Raw genomic sequence first — 21,942 nt, forward strand, 5'->3', positions numbered from 1 at the left:
ACCTCAGCTCGGGACCACTTATTTGGTAACTGGCAAAATACAGTTAATAAAGCTTAGGTATGTCAATGCTTCTAAGTTTTGGGGCCCAGTGGAAACAGGTCATGTCAGGTAACCATCTGACACTGTTTGAGTGGTATGGAAATAAAGACATGCCTCTGCTGAAGCAACATTGAAGTTGTAGCACTAATTCATGTTCTTGCCCTGAGAGGTGGTGGAGTCTCCTTCTCTGGAGATATTCAAAACGCGCCTGGATGCAATCCTGTGCAATGTGCTCTAGGTGACCCTGCTTGAGCAGGGGGGTTGGACTAGATGATCTCCAGAGGTCCCTTCCAACCTCAGCGATTCTGTGATTCTGTGATTTTCACTTTCTAAAGAAAATCTAATGTTCTTAATACATGAGGGGAGGAAGACAGGAAAAGATGCAGACTGCATGTCATTTACAAAAGAGACCCTGTAAATATTGAAAACATCTTTTAAAAAATGTGCCCGCAGAACACTTCATGTTTTTCATCTGTGAAAGAAATGCTGTATATCAATCAATCACCCAGAAAGGTCACAAGTTATTGATAGTGCATTTTATTTGCTTTAGCTATCTTGCTAAACCATATGTTGAAACTCAGTGCACTACCAGAGTTGTTTTTTGCTTCTTTCTATCCCTCTTTGCTACCTAGTTGTGGAAGAAAAGCTACAAAAGTACAAAACAAGTCTCTCCTGCAATTCATAATTGTGTCAGAAAGAGAGGGGAAAAAAAAGCTGTTACTGAGCAGTTCCACCCTTCCAGATGTTTATGCTGAACTTCCAGATGTTTTCCTTGCATTTATTGCTTCATTATAATGAGCAAGGGACTGTCTTCAAACACAGTGAGGCTTCTTTAAACCAAAACAGTTTATACAAAAAGAGCCTTCACTTTTTTATCTGTGCCCGTATTTGTTTCCAAATCTTACAGATTAAACCACACTCCTACAAACAAAGTGGATGGTCTTACAGGCAGGAAAGGCCTAAGGATCTTACCCTTAGAATTCCCAGGAACTGAAAAAGTATCCAGGAATTCTCTGTTTGCCCTCCCTACATCCTGGGGGGGGGGTGTGTGTGTGGCGGGGTGGCAATGGTGCTCAACTCATTAGGCATGCCTCATTTTGGCCAAACACTATTGAAAATTCACCCCACACAGAAGGCAGATAGGAGGGATTAATAAAAGAAGAAAAGTTCAACTTGAATTAGACATTATCTTACTATCAACACTGTACTATATGCAAGAAGAGTTGCTGCTATTATTATTACAAAGTTAGGTATCAAATCTCAATATCATTATCTCAGGGTAGTAGTTTTCTGCTCTGTCACAAGAAAAGCTATTGACTGATTCCTATGAAAGAAGGCTAGCAATACCATTTCAAACTTCTATACATTCTGAAGGAGGACCATGCACCATATGAAAGCTTTCTTCCGTTATTATTTCCTTTGTAGCATGTGAACAACAAGAGAAAGGATCTCAGACAAAGTCTAAATTCTAAGTAGAGAAGAATGCCAAATCACACATTATGGAGGTATGGGGAAGAGTTCTCCTCATTTTAAAAACAAGAGCTGACAAACTAAGGACCAGCGCTTAATTGGCATTTAGACAGGAGAATATACAGGCTAACTTTCCAAAACTTGTAATTCAATCAGGTACTTACCTACAAATGCATCCACAGGAGAACTCCTAAAAAGCTAGCCCGTCATGTCTTATGCCAGGTCTTGGAAGTCTAGAGCACAGCTAGTATTTCAGCCTAGAGCTCTGAAAACCTTTTTCAGAGGTTTGACCATGACTTCCTCAAACAGCAGTTAGATATTGCTAGTTGCCAGTTTTTGGACCAAACCTACATTTGTCCCAGTCAAATGCATTCAGAGTTTAACTGTAGCCTCCACTAGGAAGAACAGCTTAGCTTTACCCTTAAACATAAGTAACATGGATAACAAAAAAAGGAAAGGATGGAAGGGAGGACACCAACTTTAAGCCTGTTGTATCTGCTAGGTTTCTGCATGTTTTCTTGACTGCTCATTTAAATGGAACAAATAGTAGTGGAGAAACGCAAAGTGTCATTGAGTTTCAAGCCAACCCAGGTGCAATTTTATGGCCACTACAGATCAATTCTGCCTAAGTCCCAGTGCGAAAGAAAGGCATGTTCTAGAGAAAGAGCTTTATGTTCTTTGTCACATTTGAAAGATTTCAAAAGGAGCCTTGTTAAAAGAAAAAGAGCTCAACTATGAAATCACTTCCTTCTGTTTAAAATATTTTACTCAAGAAGAAAAAAACAAAAGGGCATGAAAAAAGAAAAGAAAATCTGTTCTCTGCTTTTGACTTGGTCGTAGGATTCAATATCCTAGTAGCTCTGTGGGATGACGCAGTGTGCCAGATCCCGACCGCTCCAGCCAGAGTGTCAAGCCGCCTTAGTCATTAGCCAAACAATGAGCCCTCTTATGAAACGCGATTGGCTTCCACCTCACACATGCTGACAGCATCGCCATCAGGAGAGAATTTTTCCTCCCCCTTTTGGGGTGGCTGTCGTCCTCTTGGAGCAAGGCAGCAAGACACAGGGAAGGCAGGCAGTGTTAGGCAACTAACAAACAAGAAGCTCTTGTGTTAATTTCTTCCCCCTCCAGCCCCACGCAAAGTATATCATGGATAAAGAAAGGGGAAAAGATGCCAATCTACATTCACAAGCAAGGCTCTGCTTCTGAGTACAATCAATAAGGTGACCACTTCAGAAAGACCAGTTTATGTACATTTAAAAGTCAAACAAATAGTTCATGGTTGTCCGCACTACAATGGGAGTTACTTATGGGTGAGCAGCATTTTAATACAGATACTAAAAAGAGGACTACTTTGCTTTTATCTGTGAATGATACAGGTTTACTTAGCCTCCCATCTCCAGTTGTATTTGGTTCCCAAGGTACTCTGCTTTTCCTTTGAAACAAAATGCCTCCTTCTGTCTAAGGGGGCTGACACACATCAGCCCTGTTCCCGCTCCAGTTGCTGGGCATGAGAGAGAGGAGAGGAGGTCTTAAGAATAAACTGAAACATTCTTCTCCCTTCAGCAAAAAGTTGAGTTCTGCCTCAAACAGTTATGTATTATTCTGCTCTGGATCATTAAATAAGGCAGGGTTCTTTCACTCTGTATTATTGAAGTTTACTGATGCAAAAAAGAAAATATGCCAGACAGCATCTGATAAACATTCAGGGCGCTCCTCCATGCAGCCTAAGAGACCCACGTTTTCTGCCTTTCCCCACTACCTTTGCAAGAAGGCATTCAGGAAGTACTACACTTGAAATTAAATCTTTCTCTCATGAAAATTTTAAACCAGACTTGCAAGAAGACTTTGAGCAGTGTAAGAGCACCATGTTACACATCGATCAACAGGCTGACTGAACTGTACTGTCTACTCCATCCTGAGACATCTCCTAAACAGAGCTTCCAAGTGATGTTTGCTTGTTTTTTAAACCAGAAAATAACCCCCCCCCCCCCAAATTCAGCAATACAGGAGAGCACTTATCTTGCTGATGGCAACCAGTGAGATTGTCTCATGGATCAGCTAGCAGTCAGTATAACATCCTGATATATGAAAATTTAGCATCACAAGATACTGCAAATGCCCCTGCTTCTGCTTCTTGGCTGCAGGTTATTTTTTTAAAGCTGTTTTCCTGCCCTCTTTATCTTGCAGCTGAGTCTCACAGGTGACATGGAGATGAAAGTATTGCTACTTCTTTACTGTGCAGTTGCAATACTAAATGAAACAGAGTGTGTGTTCTGAAATGCCTTTGAGCAAAGAAAGGCCTTGCAAAACTGGTCAATGGAAATAAAAAAATTGTTTCTGTCGATGGCTCTATGACTTAACTCCTCCAACCAAAAAAACCAGCTGCCTTGAGAAAACTCCTTTCCAAAATAATACTGAAGTAGAGGGCAAGCTGACTGGAAAAGAACTGGCTCTTTTCAGGTGAAAAAAAAAAAAGAAAAAAACTCCCACCAACCTCAAAGGCCTCATGCCTAAAAAGCTCAGAGGTTTATTTACTTCCCTTTTGCAGATCTAGATCCAAATAAAGAATGAAGAATGTGGCTGCCTGGCAGTTCCTCTGTTTTCCTCAAACTATAGTCAACAGATTTAATAAAATAACACATTCCGTCTCCCTATAAATGGTGCATTATGTAGATTAGAAGAGGTGCCAAGTCAGAACATGTGCAAAACCCTATGAGTAAATTTGACTGCATCGGTAACAAAAAAATGAGAAGGTCCTGTTGAATTTTGCAGAAAATTTCAACACGCGCTACTTGCAGTCCTGACAAATCTTACTGAAATTAATCTAAATGAGAAATCTGAGCTGTTACTGAACTACATCAGCAATTAAATTTGAGTCACCAGCAGTCTAACTAATGCTACTTAACCTCCGGAGTTGTTCCATTGTTTCCAGAACAATACTGGGGAAAAAGAAAGTAACATACTTCATGTTCTGTGTACACCTCTAGTGTTGCGGCCACACTGGGTCCAACATATCTTCAGAGTGACCTCTGCTCATACCAACAGGAGAAAGGGGAAGAGTGCAGTGACTAGCTATACTTCCAAGTGCAAACATAACTCTAGTCCCATGCATGCTCGGTAATAACTACCAAATGCAATTTATTCATTGACTTTTATTTATGTGCTCCTACAACTCTGCATAGCACTAGTAAAAGTGCCCACTATTTCCCATCGCTTTTTCTTTTTTTTTTTGGTCTTTAAAGTCTGGACCAGTCATACTCTTCGCAGAATATATTCCATTGCTGTATGAACAGCAATTCATCCAGAAGGGAAAACAAGGATCCATTTACTAAAAAATCTGCAAAACCTGAGTTTTATTTTTTTTCAAAACCCCTCATCTTGTCTTTTGCACAGAGAATCATGGAGGTAGGAAAGGGCAGATTTCCAAATCACCAGGCAGTCAGAAGAGGCTTTGCCCACCACTCTGTACTCCCTCACAAAACTCAAAGAGGTATTCTTTCCCTGAAGAGACACATAAGAACACAAGTCATCAATGGCTGAACAGGTTAGTCTACATAGTTCATATTCTGGTTAAAAAGCAAGTTACTATGTCAGACAGCAAAACGTTCCTTCTTGAACTAAGGTAAGAGTTGTTATACTAAATCAGAGCTCTGTAACTATCCTGCCTTGTTCGTGCAGACAGTAACTGCTAGAAAGCACAAGTCACAGCGCCAAGCCATGAAAATCATGATGGTAATGTGAGAACTAAGGCAAAGTTTTGGTCTTGGCAGACTGGGTACAGCTGCATCTGTGGACTAGGATACATCAGTGGACTAGGGCAACATCACCGTGCAACCGGGGCTGGCATACCAAGACACTTGGGTAGTGTGCTGGCGCTCCCCACAGCTTGGGACAAAGGGACAACCAGCATCATCCCTGGCTTCCTGCTGCTCACTGTTTGCAACAACAAAGAGCAGAACAAACTGCACAGAAAATCACCAGGGGATGGTGCCCAAAATCCAGGCTGTGCTTTTGCACAAGAAAACTGATAGTTCCAGACCAAAAGAGAGTGCAGCCAGCCACAAGAAGAGAGGAACCCTCTGACTTCAAAATGTGTCACGACATTTGCCTCATGTTTCCCTCTCTTCCACAGCCTGAAGCTTAGGGATCTCCTGAGCATTAGGCTAAATATACCTCCCATGTTATCTGTCTGGAATAGCAAATTAACAGATATTCAGATCTGTTACACATTATTGCAGAGACCTGTGCTTAACTCGCATGCAGTTCTGTTTAACACATGTAATCTTTTTATCAATAGCCTGTAGCCCTTAATTGCTTTCCAGACATGGGAGTATTGCCTGAATGCACACACCATGTTTTGAGTGGCAAAAAGGGGACAATAGGTACTTAAATGGTAGGTGGAGCTTCCCCTCTACTAAGGTCGCAGCCATTTGGCTTCTCCAAAGGCAAAAGGGTGAGCACCACACAGCACAGGCTGCTACAATGGATTTTAAACCTCCACTGAGGCAAAAGACTCTTACACCTTGGGGGTCTGGTTCTTCATTGCTTCCTGAAGTACTACCTTACACGTTACAGGGCTAAGTGACCAAATTTCTCAATACCCAGTTCCATAAATAAACTTAATCGCAGCACTGTAATGAACACTGGCAGTTCTTATTGCCCCTTTCCTCCCCTGCTACCTTGAAATGCTGCTGACCTGTCTGAAGTTGATGTACATTACTGAAATCACCTGATAAGAAACAGAAGGGGAAAAACATGGATGATGAAATAAACACTTACCAAGTACAATGACCACAGTCTTCAGGAGACTCATCATGGTGTCCCGATTCCTGCGGGGTCCAGAGCTGTGTCTGGACATTCTCATAGTCCTTTGGCGGACATACCCAAAGATATGAGCATATAGGACCACCATGACCACAAAAGTGACCAGGTTGAAAATAGCCCAGAAGACCAGGTAGGAGTCACTATAGAGCGGTGCCATGTTGGAGCAGTGAGTGATATCACAAATACAGTTCCAGCCGACACTTGGTATGGCACCCATTACAATGGCCATCGTCCAGATAACAACAATTACGACCACCACTCGCCGGTTGCTCATCCGAGTATGTAGTTGCATACGGAAGACTGTAATGTGCCGCTCGATAGCAATGGCCAACAAGTTGGCTACAGAGGCTGTCAGGCTAGTGTCAATGAGACCCTGACGAAGAAGCCAGGTGCTTACAGTCAATCTTCTAGTGTTGGGTCCTGTGTTAAACATTAAGTAAAAGTAGGCCAGACCTGCAAAAAAGTCTGCAGCAGCTAAGTTGGCCATTAAGTAATAAATAGGAAAGTGGAATCGGCGGTTGACATAAATAGCCACCATAACTAAGAGGTTGGCCAGCATTATGAAGATGCAGACGGTAATCCCCAGGCCCATTACAAGCTTGCTGACAGTGTTCCATTCAGTGGCTAGATATTTTCCACTCCGGTTATAAAAGAAGGCAATGGTTTCATTGTAGTAGCACTGTGGTTCACTCATGGCTGTGGACTGAAAGAAGAGGGAAAAAAAAAAAAAAAAAAAGAGAGACATCAGAATTGAAAACATTCCAGTGACCATACAATTGCTTCCATGGATAAGGCATGCACAGAAAGCAGGGAGAGGCACTGAAGGCAGGAAGAGAACACACTTCAGAACAAATTTATTTTTTCAGAACAAATAGCATTCCACAACTCGCAAACAATTGCTCTTATGAGGCTAGTAACAGCAACCAGATTAGAAACAACTAGAAATGCCTCCATCTGCTCTGGGAACTAGAATGATTTCTGACGCAGTTGTGAACTACAGAGTAAATGTTAAGAACTTCTGGCCAAGCAGACCCACTGAAAAATTCACTTAGACAATAGGGCATGCAATTCATAATTAAAAAAAAGTTAACTGTTACACAGCATCTTATTTGTGTTACTAGTGCTTAAGACTATTGTTTGGCTGTAACTGTGTTAAAAGAAGAGCTCCTCAAAGAGGAGGAAGTTGATTACGTTTCCCAGCAAGTTTTTTGACACATTCAGGTCTCTATAAAGGGCATTTCTTGTTCTCCTGCTGTGTTAAAAACAGGGAAGAGCACCCTAAATTAAGATTGTTCATATGCTCTAAAACTGTAAATTCCCAGGGCCAGTGGTTGTGCCTGCTCTCGAGTCCATAAAGCACCAAGTTCTTTGATGAACAATAAAAAGAGCATGCTACTGTCTTTCTAGGAGTGTTCTTCATTCTCCATCAGCCACATTTCTAAAACAGGATTACTTTCCTTTAGCACTGTGCCCAAGTATAACTTATCTGACCTGACTTATTCCAATTTGGAGTAGGAGGAATGAGACAAGGAAAGAGGAATGCAAGTTTTGCCTTAACAGTTTTAAAAGCATCAAACCTTATTTTTTGTATTAAGTATTGTTATGGCTATGTCAGAAAATACACGATTAATTTTCCTTTCAGAGTAGTCTGCTTAGTACTGTTATGGGTGCAACAAACCAGCCCCATATCCCACTAGAACGTAAAAGTTTTGCTTTTTTTCTTAAAACCCTTGGCTGACAAGAAAATGCTTAATGAGTTTCCTTCCTAATTTATAATCAATTATTCAAGGTGCAATTCCCAAAAGGCAAACCCTGTGGCAAATAGGGAAAAAAAACCCAAAACTCACAAACCTCTGAACAACATGCTGGTTGCTTGTTTAGCATGGCTTAACAAAGAGGACTTGAAATAAAAACCAAAAAAATTATGTCAGAAAAATCTCTGGCTAAAGCGACTCTGGAGACCTGGCTTTTAAGCCCCACACACCAGTTTTATGGCTGTGGAACTCTGCTGACTGAACTCAATTTTTTATAAAAAGAGGAGCAGTTTTAGAACCGAGGCAGGTAACAAAAGAACAAACCAACAACATTAAAAGATAAGAATCTCTTCCCATTAAAGCAAGCTACCTCCCCCTCCCCTCCACTCCGATCTTTTGGACAGCTCCAGCCATTCCACAGAAAACTCTATGGCTAACCTAATTTGGATGTTGAAGCTAAAAAGGTGTGCAAGAGGAAAACAGGATTTGCCACTGGACCCAAGTGGAAATGGTATCTGATAAAGACTTCCTGGAACTTACGAAAAACTATTTCTGTTTGTTTTCATTTGCATCTCTTTGTCAACACAATTAAGCCAATTCCAATAAAGCAACATACAAAACTTTCCACATCTATCCTAAATGTGTTACGTGACAGGTAGATTTGTGTTAAAGAAGAAAAGGTCTTTTAGAATGATTTAAACTCCAACTTGGATCAGAAACATTTGCAGACCCAGGATAATAAAAAGCTAGAGCAAATACTGTTTCTCAGCACACTGACCATAAAATTTTTATTGTTCCTCCAGGATACATCAACCCTTAAGTCAGAAACCTTTCAGTCTTAATTATTTATGAATTTTAAAAAGTCCTCTTGTGAAGTCTCCGCTCCAAAGAAAAACTGATTTACAAGGGATATTTAACAAAAGGAGACCTAGCTACAAGACATCTGGCTTTAATTCTTTGCTTAAAGACTGTGTGGTAAGAATAGGTCAAGTAAAAGAAGCCTTGAGGGAGAGAGGAAGTCATAGGAATGAATTAGTGGCCCTTATAAGGCTTACCAACATCTGCATTAATTATGTGAATGCCCAGATTTTTTGCTCTCTATAGGATATCTGGATGCAGTCTGATAGTCTGCATTATACAGGAGGTTGGGATTCCAAAATCTAGTGGACTTCCGTGATCCTGAATAAATTCTATCTTTGTCTGTGTATTTACTGATACAAATTTTCCTTTCGGATGGCTGCTGCCCATATTTAACAATTCCTCCTCCATGGTTGCTCCTCTGGAGGGAGGCTAGTTACACCTGGAAAAATACACATCTTAAGTTATTTCAGAAATTTAAAATACAGTAGAGATCATTTTTTTCTTTTTTGGCATTTTTTTTGCACATAGGCTTAGAATGTGAAATATCCTCCTGGTTTCATAATATCCTCACCACCTTTTTTGTATGAGATCTGAAACAAGATATGATAAAACAAACCTTGCTGTAATATGAACTGGTACGTGCAGTGCATTTGTCTTATTCACAAAATGCCAAGCCAGTGCTGAGTGTGTGTGACGTACATAATAAACTACAGAGTTAGATTTGTTAATTCCAAAACACAACCGCACCTGAATAACACGAGAGGTATAGCATAAGGTCCACTGGCTACTTCTGTAGTTTTGGAGACACTAGAACACATCACTGCTTGAGGAAGGGGTTTTGAAAGAAGTTCTGTTTTTAGAGCATGCTAATCTGAGCCCTGGAATCTCCATTAAGAGCAATCTCTTCAATCCCAAGGGAAAGACAAGCATTTCAGTACCTCAGCTATGCAGGTGTTTGCTCTTGAGAATTAAATTGGAAATTGATTCATGTTTACTACTGCAGTTTCAAGACACCACAATAAACAAGCCTACTTGTGACTACAGTCAGGTATAGTTTGCTGACGAAGTTCAAACAGGGGACTTCCAGATGATCAGCTATCTCCAATTTTAGCAGATATCTTAAAGAATGATTTTAACCTCTGAGCATACAGATTCCAAAGCATCACATTTACCCATAATACTGCTATTCGACTGCAAAGGCCCAAGAAAGAGGGAAATGGAACATATCTGTGAATAGCAAAAGTGTAACCATACCATAATGGCATATGCAAGCAGGAAGACCCTTCCCCTCTCCTGCCCCTGAAGGAAAAGGGGTAGGGAAGTTTATATTGTAATTTCCTGAAGTCTCACTCAGTGTGTTTCACTACCTGCGTAAGCCAGATGTTCAGTGCCCTGAGATTTACCTCATCCATTTAGTATATCTCAACAGAAGTTTAAAGCAAACTGAGATGCAAATTGCCCACGTTATCTAAACCTCTAGGCCACATTTGTATAGAAAAAGAAAATGTCTGAATTATAAACTAAACGAGACAGATGAAACAAACTGGAATAATAGCAAGCTAAAATCAAAGTTTCTTTTAATCATACACGGATGATTTAATTCGCAATACAGGGTTGTCCCAAAACAAAAAACAAGTCAATCCTGAGTGCAGGGAACTGAACCTCTGTAAAACATGAGCGCTAGTTATAACCACAATATGGTGCAAGAAGGTCAGGAAATTCAGCACCAGGACTTAATAAATAAAGCTCACTATGCTTCTATAGTCAACATCCAGTCATCACCTGGCAAGAATGCCTGCTTGGCACAGGCCTTTCCAATTGCTTTCTCTTATACTTGTCCTTTTGGCTCCTTTCCAAACACAACAAGAACTGCCATCTGGCCATGGTACGGGACACCACTGGGGTGGAAGTGGGAGAGACTGGGAAGAAGAGCCTGCATAAACTACTTTCTCTCTGGTTTTTCATGCTTGAGAAATCTTGCTGTTGCCCCCAAACCTCCAGCATAGCTTAAAGAGTGGGGTGATGCATTAGCAAACTGCGGATTTAAGGAATCGAGGGAGGGTGGTGAGCAGCCTGTTATCACCTTTTCTTTTCAGGGGAAGAGACACAAGTGGAGAAGGCGCTGGCTGCCTGGAGCAGAAACTTGAGAGAGGAGCTCTGGATCATGCAATCTTGGTGCTGAATGACAGCCCACTGGTGAGGACTGCGAACAAAGAGATGCTTAGGATGAAAAACAAACACTGACGAGTTTTCAAACACTGTTGATTGATATTTTCTAAAGGAAGCATTAGCTAACACACAGTGTCTGAAGGGCAAATGATCAGTTTATAAACCCCAACTGGGACCTGAGAGGTTGCAGAGTTCAACAGCGTGCAAACCAAAAATGAACCACCCAGTCCACCTAAGAGAGAGCAAAAAAGACAACCCCCCCCAACACACGTAGGTACATTTATTTCTCACTCTGAGAAACAGAGCTGAGCATTCTTAGAATACTAAAGGCTGACTTTAACAGAGCTTTTAAAACTTGGAAGCCACAAACACATTTCCATATCCAAGAAAACTCCTAAATATTTTAACCCAAAACTCTCCAAACACTGTCAGCTTCTCTCCTCTGTCCTTTTACTGAATTAACCTTGACATGCTGCCATTTTCTTTCCCAGAATACAGAGAAGAGATAAAAAGCAATTTATTTGGTAAGGAAGTTTGAGGAATTTGAAAATTCTGCATACAATGAAATGCCAAATGCAAGCCAGAGAGCTCAACCGTGCAAAAGTTATCCAACTTGAAGTTTGTGAGACTCAGAGTAGACTCATCCTATTCAGGATGAACTCTTAATTCAGAGGCAGCTACCCTTGGATCCCCAAAATAATATTTATCATTTTCAGTGTTCTCCAGAAATCCAGAAATGGTTTCAAAGGAAAAGCAGAACTGGAAATGGTAGCCTAGGATTCCAAAACTGCAATAGGTGGTTGACAGTCCTGCATTTAGCACAGTGGAGAATGGAAAAGTAGTAGCACTGCTTTGAGTTCAACTAAATACTCTGAAATTCACCAGCATTCCAGGAAACCTAAACTTAAAAAATTGGGGGAACAGCCAATTTCAAAATCCCCAAATAAGGACATCAATTAAGAATATGTTTAAAATAAGTGCAAGTGAATAAGTATAGGAGTAAGTGAATCAATATGTGAGTAATTTCCCAACCCACAACTACAAAACCATGTGTTTTGTAAAAGTAAAGTTGTAACAGATGAGAAAAAAATCCAATTTCCAACAAAAAGTTCTCCTTTATCTAATGAAAAGCATAAACTATTGTCTAGCTGCAAAATGCAAAGGAAACAAGATCAAAATCAAGGGGAAAAAAATGTTGTTTTCTTTAAAGATAAAAGTAGAAAGTTAAGAGGAGGCATTTACCAAAATAATTAATTCAAACGTCCAAAATCAAGAAAATCTTGAGACAAGGGTCCTGATTTATCATAGCCTTATGCCTATTATGCCTTTTGTAACTATTTATACCCAAAGAAAGCATAAAATACTATAAAATATCCACCAAGATAAAACAGCTTTTCACTCAACCTTTGCAGAACTGCATCTCCCAAGGTAATTGTTTGACAGATGTAAAGAAAAATTTGTTGTACATTAGATTTGGCAATTTATTCACAATAGGCCACTTCTTCATTTTACTAGAATCATTTTTTGCTTCTCACAGCTGAAAAGAAATGAAGAAATAAATCCCATTGCAAGGTCCCATTACTCTGGTATGATACAATAAAGCACAAACTTACCTATGATCTTTGTGGCCATGGATTGCATACCCAATAATCTTAAGTATGCTTTTGTGATGCATTGTGTTGCTGCTGCATTTTATATATAGCAAATGTTCCGAATACCAAAAAAGTGAATTGAGAAGTCCTTTGTACCCAACAGTTTACACCTGAAAAGGGCAATCTAACATATCTAGATAGTCAGTGTTCAAAAAGACTCAGTCACTAGCAGCAGTGGAAAAAGAAATAATTTTACTACTGGAAGGTATAATTCACAAATGACACAAATCCTGTTTGAAGCTATGATTACGACCTCCACAGATTGACTATAAAACCAGTGAGGGTGTTGACCTTCCTTAGTGCTTATTCACAGTCAATTATTACAAAGGCATGCTCAAAAATATCTTCCCTGGGTTAAAAAAGAATGGGTGAGAGCAGGAAGTCCAGCTAACTCTAAAAATGCCTTTCTTCTGGAAGACGTTAGGGCACACAGCTATCAGGCCTGAAATGCCTAGACTCAACCCTACAGCTTTCCAAGACAGATAAATCAGGAGCTATGTAATTCACTCTTCAAACAAAAGAGCATTAGTAAAAAACAGTGAAGATCAGGAGCTAACACTAGGAGAGGTGCTATGCTGGACCTCATGCTTACAAACAAAGAAGGGCTGGTTGGAGATGTGAAGGTTGGGGGCAAGCTTGGCTGCAGTGACCATGAGATGGTGGAGTTCAGGATGATCTCCAGAGGTCCCTTCCAATCTCAGCCCTTCTGTGATTTTCTGAGACAGAGAGTGGGAGAGAGGGAAGGAGACCAACAGACCAAGAGGGAGAGCTCGAGAGAGACCAAAACCCGTAGCAACCTAACCTCCATCCCCAGTAAGCATTATCTACACATTCTGATGAATGCTTTTTAGTTTAAGAGAAAATGAAGTCTGAATTAGGGTATAATTCTTCACCATCACATTTCCCCTCCCTTGCAAAGATAGCCTCAATACTTCCATTACTAACCACTTGTTTTGAGACCACACCACACTTCTCTGTCTGCCTGACGTTGCCTTCCAAGCTCTTCTCAAGGGGAGGCCACCACTGTAATGCAGAGGCATTGCAAAAATACACTAATTGGCTTTGCCTACTAGGAGATATGAGATTGGGCATGTCTTCTGGATAGCTGAGCCTGAAGGTCTTACACAGACTACACAAAGGGTTTCTGCAGAGCTCTTCAAGTTTTGTTTCCCTCTGGGAGAGGTTTATGACAAGATGAGCTTCACAAACTTGCCTTCTCCCTTTCAGAGGGAGCTCAGCTAAGCATGGGATATAGGCTCAACACCTCATCATTTTGTGGGAGACACGGGAAGGTGATTATATTCCATCAACTCATTTATTTACTGAAATATGCCACCTTTCACAGTTGCACAGCCTTCAACAAAAGGCTGTGTCACGATGCAGACTGGACTTCTTCAAGATGTCACCCCATTCATTCTGCAATTGCCTATCTGCAATTCTGCAAATGCCTACCTCATCAACCTAAGAGTCTTAGCCAGACATATGGTCAGTTCTGATGTTTTTGCAGACTGTTGTGCAGCATGTGCACATTTCAAGACAGGACTTCTCCTAAGATCCCAGCCAGGAGACAAGCTTTCCTGAGAAAGACACAGCATACAGTCCCCTACTTGTATTGCTTTAGAAGCCTTCAGGGTGGAAGAAACCAGTAAAAACACAAAAGGCACACCTCCAACATCCCAAGTGAGTTTCCATGTTCAATAAATTGAAACTTGCCTCCTCTGGGCCCCGTTCTGTGCCCAGTGAGCCAAGCCATGAGCTACTTCTTGGCTCCAGTAGCTGAGAGGCTGACCTTTCCTGCTGAAAGCATGCTGTAGGTTATTGGGGTTCCTTCCTTCTCTAGGGTACTCCTACCAGCTCTCCTCACAGAGCAAACCAGCAAAATGGGCATTTGGGAGAACTTAGCCTCCAGGCAAAACGCTGATTCAGAATTATGTTAATTGACATAGAATATTTAATTTGGGTCCAGAAAACAAGATTTCAAAATGGAAATAAGAAGACTATCCTGTGTTTACCACTGCAAATGCACAGTGGCAATATAAATTTCACAGTTTTGGTTTATTTTGCTTTGATGGACCCTTTTGTGAAATACATAAACAGAACACACAAAAATCTCTTTCTCTCTGTCAGGGCTCTGGCAACAATGGGTTCCCTATCAGTAACTTGTTCATACTGTACCAAGCAGCAGCCTTTAAGGCAATGTCAGTCTGCTTTGAACAAATCAGAGATATATTAGAGCACCTGGTGACTTCATCTAGTGTCATAGAAATTGCACACTGATACTTAAATTTCTCCTATGACATGCGTGTCATTGGATGGATGTACATTTAATCACAGTTTGTTTCTTCCTGTATGACCATTTCCTTTTATTCTCTCATTTAACTTACTATCACCATCAGAGGTCTGTTGCAGTACAGAGGTTAATCTGTTTGCTCATCTGGAAGGGGAGAAAAATGCAGTGCAATCTGCTGGCTCCACAGATTTGGGAACCAAATCCAGAATGTGAACCACGCTGTGTTTTGTTGGGGAAAGGGGAACATCAGTTCCACACCACAGGAGACTGTTCTCAAGCATCACTATAAAAAGGAAAAAGCTACTGAGAACAAACATTCTGCAGACTATCTGGGGTAAGCCCTGCAAGGCAGGAAAGCCCTGAAAAGGGAAGCAGTTTACCTAACTTAAGTCACAACCATATTTAGCTATATGAACTAGAGACTGGAGAGACTATTTCCCCATTTTGACACTGGCTACTTAATTTCTTGTCCATATATATATCCCTGTGTTCAATCCCCTGACAGAACATTTCATTCAATTTACAGCATACCCTAGATAAGATTTTCAAAACTGCCATTGCCAATGCTACTCCCCCACAAGCCACCAGTAGTCTTGATTCTCCAATAGATAGTACTTTCCAGAAAGTCAAAATCTAACAGTTTGTCACACTCCTTTACTTTAGGGAATGCAACAATTTAACTCTAGCCCCTACTGCCACAGGAAATAGAGATGTAAGGTGGAAGCTGGCATGGACCACTTCTCTCCTTCTGTCTACTTCAAGTTTAGTCAGAGATACAGTGGAAAGATCAAAGGCTGCTCCACAGTGCGTTTGCTGAGGGAAAAGAGAGGAGAGGCAAAGCAGAGCTTGCAGTGGCAATACCGTGGGAATAAAAATTTGTATTTCCTTCTCTCATCTATCTCACCACTGCAGCCTTCATAAACATATGGGCAGCAAGGATAGTTTAAACCTCTTCCACTCTAATTTGAACAAAAGGAAGGGAAAATAAAGATGCATTCAGCTGCAAATAGTGGAAGAAATGATTTTTTGACTTTGCTAACTACACAGGCACTATAATGAAAACTGCTTTGTATTTTTCTTTGAACAGCTGCAAGGCAGTTATTTAAATGTATTCATTTACTTCTAGTATGTGGCTGGTAAAATCTACTGCTGGCAAAAGCAAAGAGAGAGAGAATGATGGATTTTTGTTGTTTTCTTTTTTTAAACATTTTTGAAACACCCTTGGAAGCCCTAGGTCATTAAGCAAGTAGGGCTCAAAACATTTCTTCTTCAAAGCTTTTACAGCAGAATTCATATTGGGCCATTCACAAAGCAAGAGAGAAGATAATAATCACTCTGCAGAGTAAATTACTTTTGAACATCACTTGTTCTGTTTCCTCTTTGCAAACAATAAGCCCCTCAGGGAATGCTAAATGCTTCCTACAGAATTCTTTAACTTTCCACTCACTGTATTATCAGACTAATCAGGTTTCTATGATAAATTTTTGCATATACACAGGAGAGGTAGGAAGCCATTACATCTACAACTAAAAGATTTCAGAAGTTTTGCTTCTTTGTTGGTTCTCTCTCTTTAGGATCAGAATGGCTTATCTAACTTGAAATCACTAGATTCGACCTTAAAATAGAGCTCCATAGTCCAAAATTCAAAGCATATTCTGGAAATTTTTCTTTTAATTGACTTCTGTGATGTGCTGGGAACAGTGTCTCAGAACCATTTTCTATACCAGTTTTCAGCTATGAATGGCCACTACCCTGGAACTTTATTTATCCTTCACGTTTAAAAGTGGCCAAGATTCCTTAAATCCATGCTCTTAATCACCAATCCTTATCTCTGGTAACATGATACTAGAGGGGGAAAGAAGGCTGGAGCAGAAATTTCAGAGAGGTCAGCAAGTAGAGAGGATATGAAGAGACTCTGCTGTGGAAAACGTGTTACTTTTGTAGGCCATACAAAAGCACCAAAACCTGTTCCTGTGTTGGCCCAGCAACAAGAACTTTTAAAAAATGTTAATAATAATTTCATATCTGGTATCAAGAAGCAACTTTCAAAAACTTAGCTGAATTTCCAAAATATAAGTCTTTTTTTACCCGGCTCAGAAAACAAATCTGAGAGAGATACTACCATTTACAATTTAATTAGCAGGAACCTTTCTCACTGTGGTGGTGCCACAAGCATTTATAGGATTCAAAACTAAGTAAAAACCTATCAGAGTGGGCTTGTGATTGCAAAAAATCCTGTTGAGGTCTCCAGGATTCTCCCCAGGAATAAATAAGAGTCAACGCTTGTGTGTAGTTAAAGGACTGACGACAGAGGAATATTTATTACTGTGATGTACATATATACATATATATTCATAAAAATATGTATATACATATTAAAAAAGCTAATTTTATTTCTAAGACTAAATTCACTGAATGTGAAGGAAACCGACTATCCTGGCAAAGTACAGTTTAAAGAAAAGCAGCAAAGTACTTTTTTGTAAATGAGATGCCATCTAGCTCATGCAGAAGGCATGCAAGGCTACTTCCAAGTTAAAAAAAAAAATCCTTCTTAAAACATTAGTCTCTAAATGTCTTCTGCAGCACACAGTGGTATCTGTTCAGTTTTAAAGGGCAAGATAATGTACTCCAGAAAAAGCTATATTTTAATGAATAGAGTCTTCAAAACTACATTCAAAAGTCATTTTAACATGAACACAAATGTAAAAGGCAAGCCCATACACTCTCTGTCTGAAAACTGCTTTACTTCAGTAAGTTTCCATCCAAAGATTCAGCTCTATGTGGTTTCTTCACTATATCCTTGCCTGTTAAAAAGCCCTTCCTTACTCTGAAACAACATACACGGTTCCAGGCTGATTGTTTGGAGGCATGGACTCCTTTACAGAGGATTAAACCTTATATCAACCGTCAGATCCATGATGGCTTACTTAAATCGACTGGAATTCATTCATGCACATCACTCTGCCTACTCAGATATCATCTGTCAAATCAGAGCCTATTTTTACAACATGAGGTACAGAGAACAATATTTTGCAACCTTAACCTCACACTGGGATATAATTCTTGCATTTTTTTCCTGTTGCCATTTCTTTTCTACTCCAAAGTCAAATCTCATTCAAGCACAGTCTTTAAAATCCAAGTTTGCTCTGAGAACTAGTTGTTTTATGTCAATGACTGGAATCATTTATTTGTTTCTAACCTTTGGTCTAGATATGCAAGTCCAGTGCAGTACTTAATTCAGCAGAAACTTCCTGCAAACACAGGAAGTGTGCATTTATTTACTCAAAAATACAACAAAAAGGGGACCATGCCAACTTGAAGATCATTTTAAAAATCAAATACTTTTCAAGTCAGAGGTTTTCTCCCACTCATATTTGCATCAGAATTTAATTTATTTTCCCTTCAAGAGAGTGCTTACCCTGCACAGCAATCCTGAAACAGATACGCTAATTTCTTATACATAAAGAAGTCTTTGAACAGAGAACCCAAGGAGACAGTGGTGCAAGTGTGGTTTTGGAGCAGACGAGGAGATGCCCTGGAGGAGCCTTACTCCAGGAAGGAGAGGAGTCCAGCAACAGCCACACACATCAGGGGACACATGCATGTAGGGTCAGCTTCCTGTCTGTGATTTTGTTCTGTTGCAAAGACACAAAATACTTCTCTGACCCTGATAAAGACTGACACTTGAAAAGGAACAATAATAGATTTAAAATATACTAGTTATCCATTTGCACACAGGAGGAAAAAAAGCACAAAGAAATTGTGAACTGACTTCTGATTCAACTCATATCACATTTTACAGGGCTTCCACCCACTTTGGGTGGGGCCTTAGGGCCTGGGGATCTTGTTGTTTTCTGTGAAATGCTGCACTTTTCAGTGCTTATTAGTAAAAGCTCTAGCTCTCCTGAGCCAAAGGAGCTTCACCAAACAAAAATGCAAAATAAAGATTAGATCTCCAATTTTCTGTCAGTATCATCTTTAATTAACTGCAGTGACCTCTTCAGGAAAGTATATATCCTTAAAATCAGTTTAACAAACACTTGGGTCTTAATGAAGTCAAAGATACTTTGAAAATGGTTTTCTGAGATGAAGACTTGATAGTTACTAACATGTTCTTTTGTTTGTGATGTTTACTGCATCAGAAAACACAAGTACTTGGTGTTCAGTACATGGAGCTGAAGAAATCACTTAGGTATTTATAAATACCAAGTCTGAAACAGACATTTTGATTCATGAAGCAAGATTAGTGTGTTAGTAATTGTAAGTAAATTATTAATTTTATTGTCACTTTTGGCTTAAAACCTTAGCTTTCTTGGTAGGAACACTGAACCTGAAATTTCTTTTGATAGTATTCCAACTGAACATGACCTTCTTCTACTTTGCATACATTGTTCCCAGTAAAATCAAACCATACTCCAGGGACCACCTACATGGAAACAATAAAAACGGTAATTTGCCATCTATTTCCTTTTGTTCAAGTACAAATGGCTGTTTAACTCAGCAATGTCATATCTCAAAGCATAACAACATTCTTGGTGAATGATAAACACCTTTGATACAATGTTTTAGGAAAAATTCCCTTGATGACTCAAAAGTGAGGGAGGAAAAAAGCCAAGAATCAATGGGAAAACAAACAAAAAACAGGTTCAATCAGGTTGGCTATCAGAGTTTCATACTGATCTACTCACCTCAATCACCTCTGGTTGCGACATCATGGAGGATGGCACCAAATCAGTGGGGACATCCATGGTATCTCAAAATGCCCCAGCTGTCCGTGGCAACACTCCTCTGCAGCTGCAAAGCCTTGCTAGGAGTAAGGAGATGCTTGCTCAGATCCTAGTCATGCTGGCATTTGTTCCTAGTAGGAAAGGAAAAAAGCTGTTGAGAATAACAAGAGAACTGTGTATGCAGTCAACACCCAAGCCCTCCGCTGCCACAAAACTAGCCGCTGAGTTTGTACAACCCAGTTTGCTTACAGGACCATCCACAACAGACTTGCAGGAGGAGTTACAAAGGGCACCTCTGAGCTTGGTCCAGAGCAACAAAAAAAATTCACCCAGCCACACAGGCTAGAATTCACAGACAGAATACAGCAAAATATCTAATACACAAATTCACAGGGAAAGACGGTCACTTACAGAGAGCTAGAATTGTGATAATGTTTTTTTCCACAAAAATATTTTTTCCACTCCTCAGAGGAGTACTCATAAAAGTACTTGTTGGAAGTTAGGATACATTTATTTCTTCACCAGCTATTGTTTTACATTTCATTTATCACATTAACTTTCTTCTGTGTTAATAAAAATAACTTAAACATTATGACAGACTTTTCTTATCTTGGGTGTATTTTACCCATACTTATTATTTTGCCAAATATATCCTGTAGGTGACTATACTGAATTGCTCAGTAAAGTCGGCTCAGATGATCCAAAACAATGAAGCCTTCTCCATGTCCATTATGCTTGTCAAGGTCAGATCAGCTTCAGCAGATATTTCTGTTCTTACGTGCAAAGAAAACTAAACAAAACAGACAAAAACAATAAATGCCTGAAAATTAAGCCCCCTTAAAAATTCCAGACTAAGGCTACTGCACTTACTAATTTCTTTCACCAACCAGCAGGACAGACATATACAACACAACCCACATATCAGCTGCCATGGAAAAGATTTTGAAGAGAGACCTACTGCTCACTGTATCTACCACTTCCTATTCTGTAAGTCACTGTGGAAAATCACCCCCATTAAAGTGCACTCAACATCTGACAGATACACCAAAAATGACCCCAAACCTAACTGGTATTTTTCAGACTGAGGCCATGGTATAATCACACAGACAGTGCTAGTAACTTTCCTGGCCTTCAGTTTATTTTTTCAAAGCCAACATTTACTTAGCAATCCAAGAAAGAACAGATAAGTAATGTAGGAAAGTTGCACTCCACATGCTTTCTGAGTCAGTTATGTCTTTTTTTGTTGTTAATTTAAACTCAGGTTTTGCATGCCACTGTGGAAATTATTCCCCCATCTTAAAATGCATCATCTTAAAATGCCTGCTTCACATTTCAGCACATCCCAGCACGCCTTACGTCACATGTAGCTGACTGTCTCATCTTCCAAGCTCTAGGATCACTTTTTCCATCTTTATATAGCTTTCCAGTGACCCCTGTTCTTTCCTACTCATCTCTTGCTAGTAGCCTTTCATTTTTTCCATTCCTTGCTCCAAATTTATACTACTATACTCAAGGAGAGGAAAGAAAATGGAGATTTAGCCTTCCTCCAAAAAAAACCTTCATTGGAAACCAAATACCCAAGCCACAGATCCTTCAAGCTTCCTTTTTCCTTTTCAAAACAGAGTTTTGTCTGTTTTCTAAAATTCACTAACTTTTCTACTGTGAATGACAGATGTAGAAAACAGATTCATACACTGTCAACTTGAAACTTATTTATGTACTTTTCTGACCTAAGGAAGTGTTGCTATTTGACTAAGAAGACTGACTTTCAGTAAAACTTCATCAATGGCCCCAAGAGCCTCAACCAACAGATACTGTCACTTTCTTGTCAGCTGCCACAAATATAGCTTAAATAGGATCTCATAAGACCTTTGTTTCAAAACACACTTAAGAAGAGCAATGTCCCTGCACCTCCCTTACAGCACCTCACCATTAGTTTGTTTCAAACTCATTCTCCTCTCTTTACTTCCAAAATGCTGCTGCTCTTGAATAAAGAAGGAAAGAAAACTTTTATAGATGAAACAGACACTTCAGGGAGGACTATCTAGACCGAAAACAGAGGTTCTCTCAGAATCCTATTTAGCAGATGAAAATGATGATTTTCCAGCCTTTTTATAGTAGGGAACATCACAGAGCAGAAGACAGAAAATGTG

The 21,942-nt window shown here is 39.9% G+C and overlaps 1 protein-coding gene across 3 annotated transcripts in view; it reads right to left on the bottom strand.

Annotated features, from left to right (window-relative positions):
* Nucleotides 1-21,942, bottom strand: part of LPAR1 (lysophosphatidic acid receptor 1) — an 81,539-nt gene that overhangs the window by 34,415 nt on the left and 25,182 nt on the right. For 2 of the 3 annotated variants that reach the window (XM_067316235.1, XM_013961112.2), the window contains exons 2-3: nucleotides 19,751-19,920; nucleotides 6,292-7,039 (exon numbers count right to left, since the gene is read on the bottom strand). In XM_067316235.1, coding sequence (XP_067172336.1) covers nucleotides 6,292-7,039; nucleotides 19,751-19,810 — 808 coding nt within the window. In that variant the 5' untranslated portion in view covers nucleotides 19,811-19,920. Of the gene's footprint in view, nucleotides 1-4,729; nucleotides 5,014-6,291; nucleotides 7,040-19,750; nucleotides 19,921-21,942 lie in introns of those variants that run through there. The other variant, XM_067316237.1, reaches the window with a different exon arrangement.

This window comes from Apteryx mantelli, chromosome Z (genome assembly GCF_036417845.1).
Source record: "Apteryx mantelli isolate bAptMan1 chromosome Z, bAptMan1.hap1, whole genome shotgun sequence".
Classification (NCBI taxonomy): Eukaryota; Metazoa; Chordata; class Aves; order Apterygiformes; family Apterygidae; genus Apteryx; species Apteryx mantelli.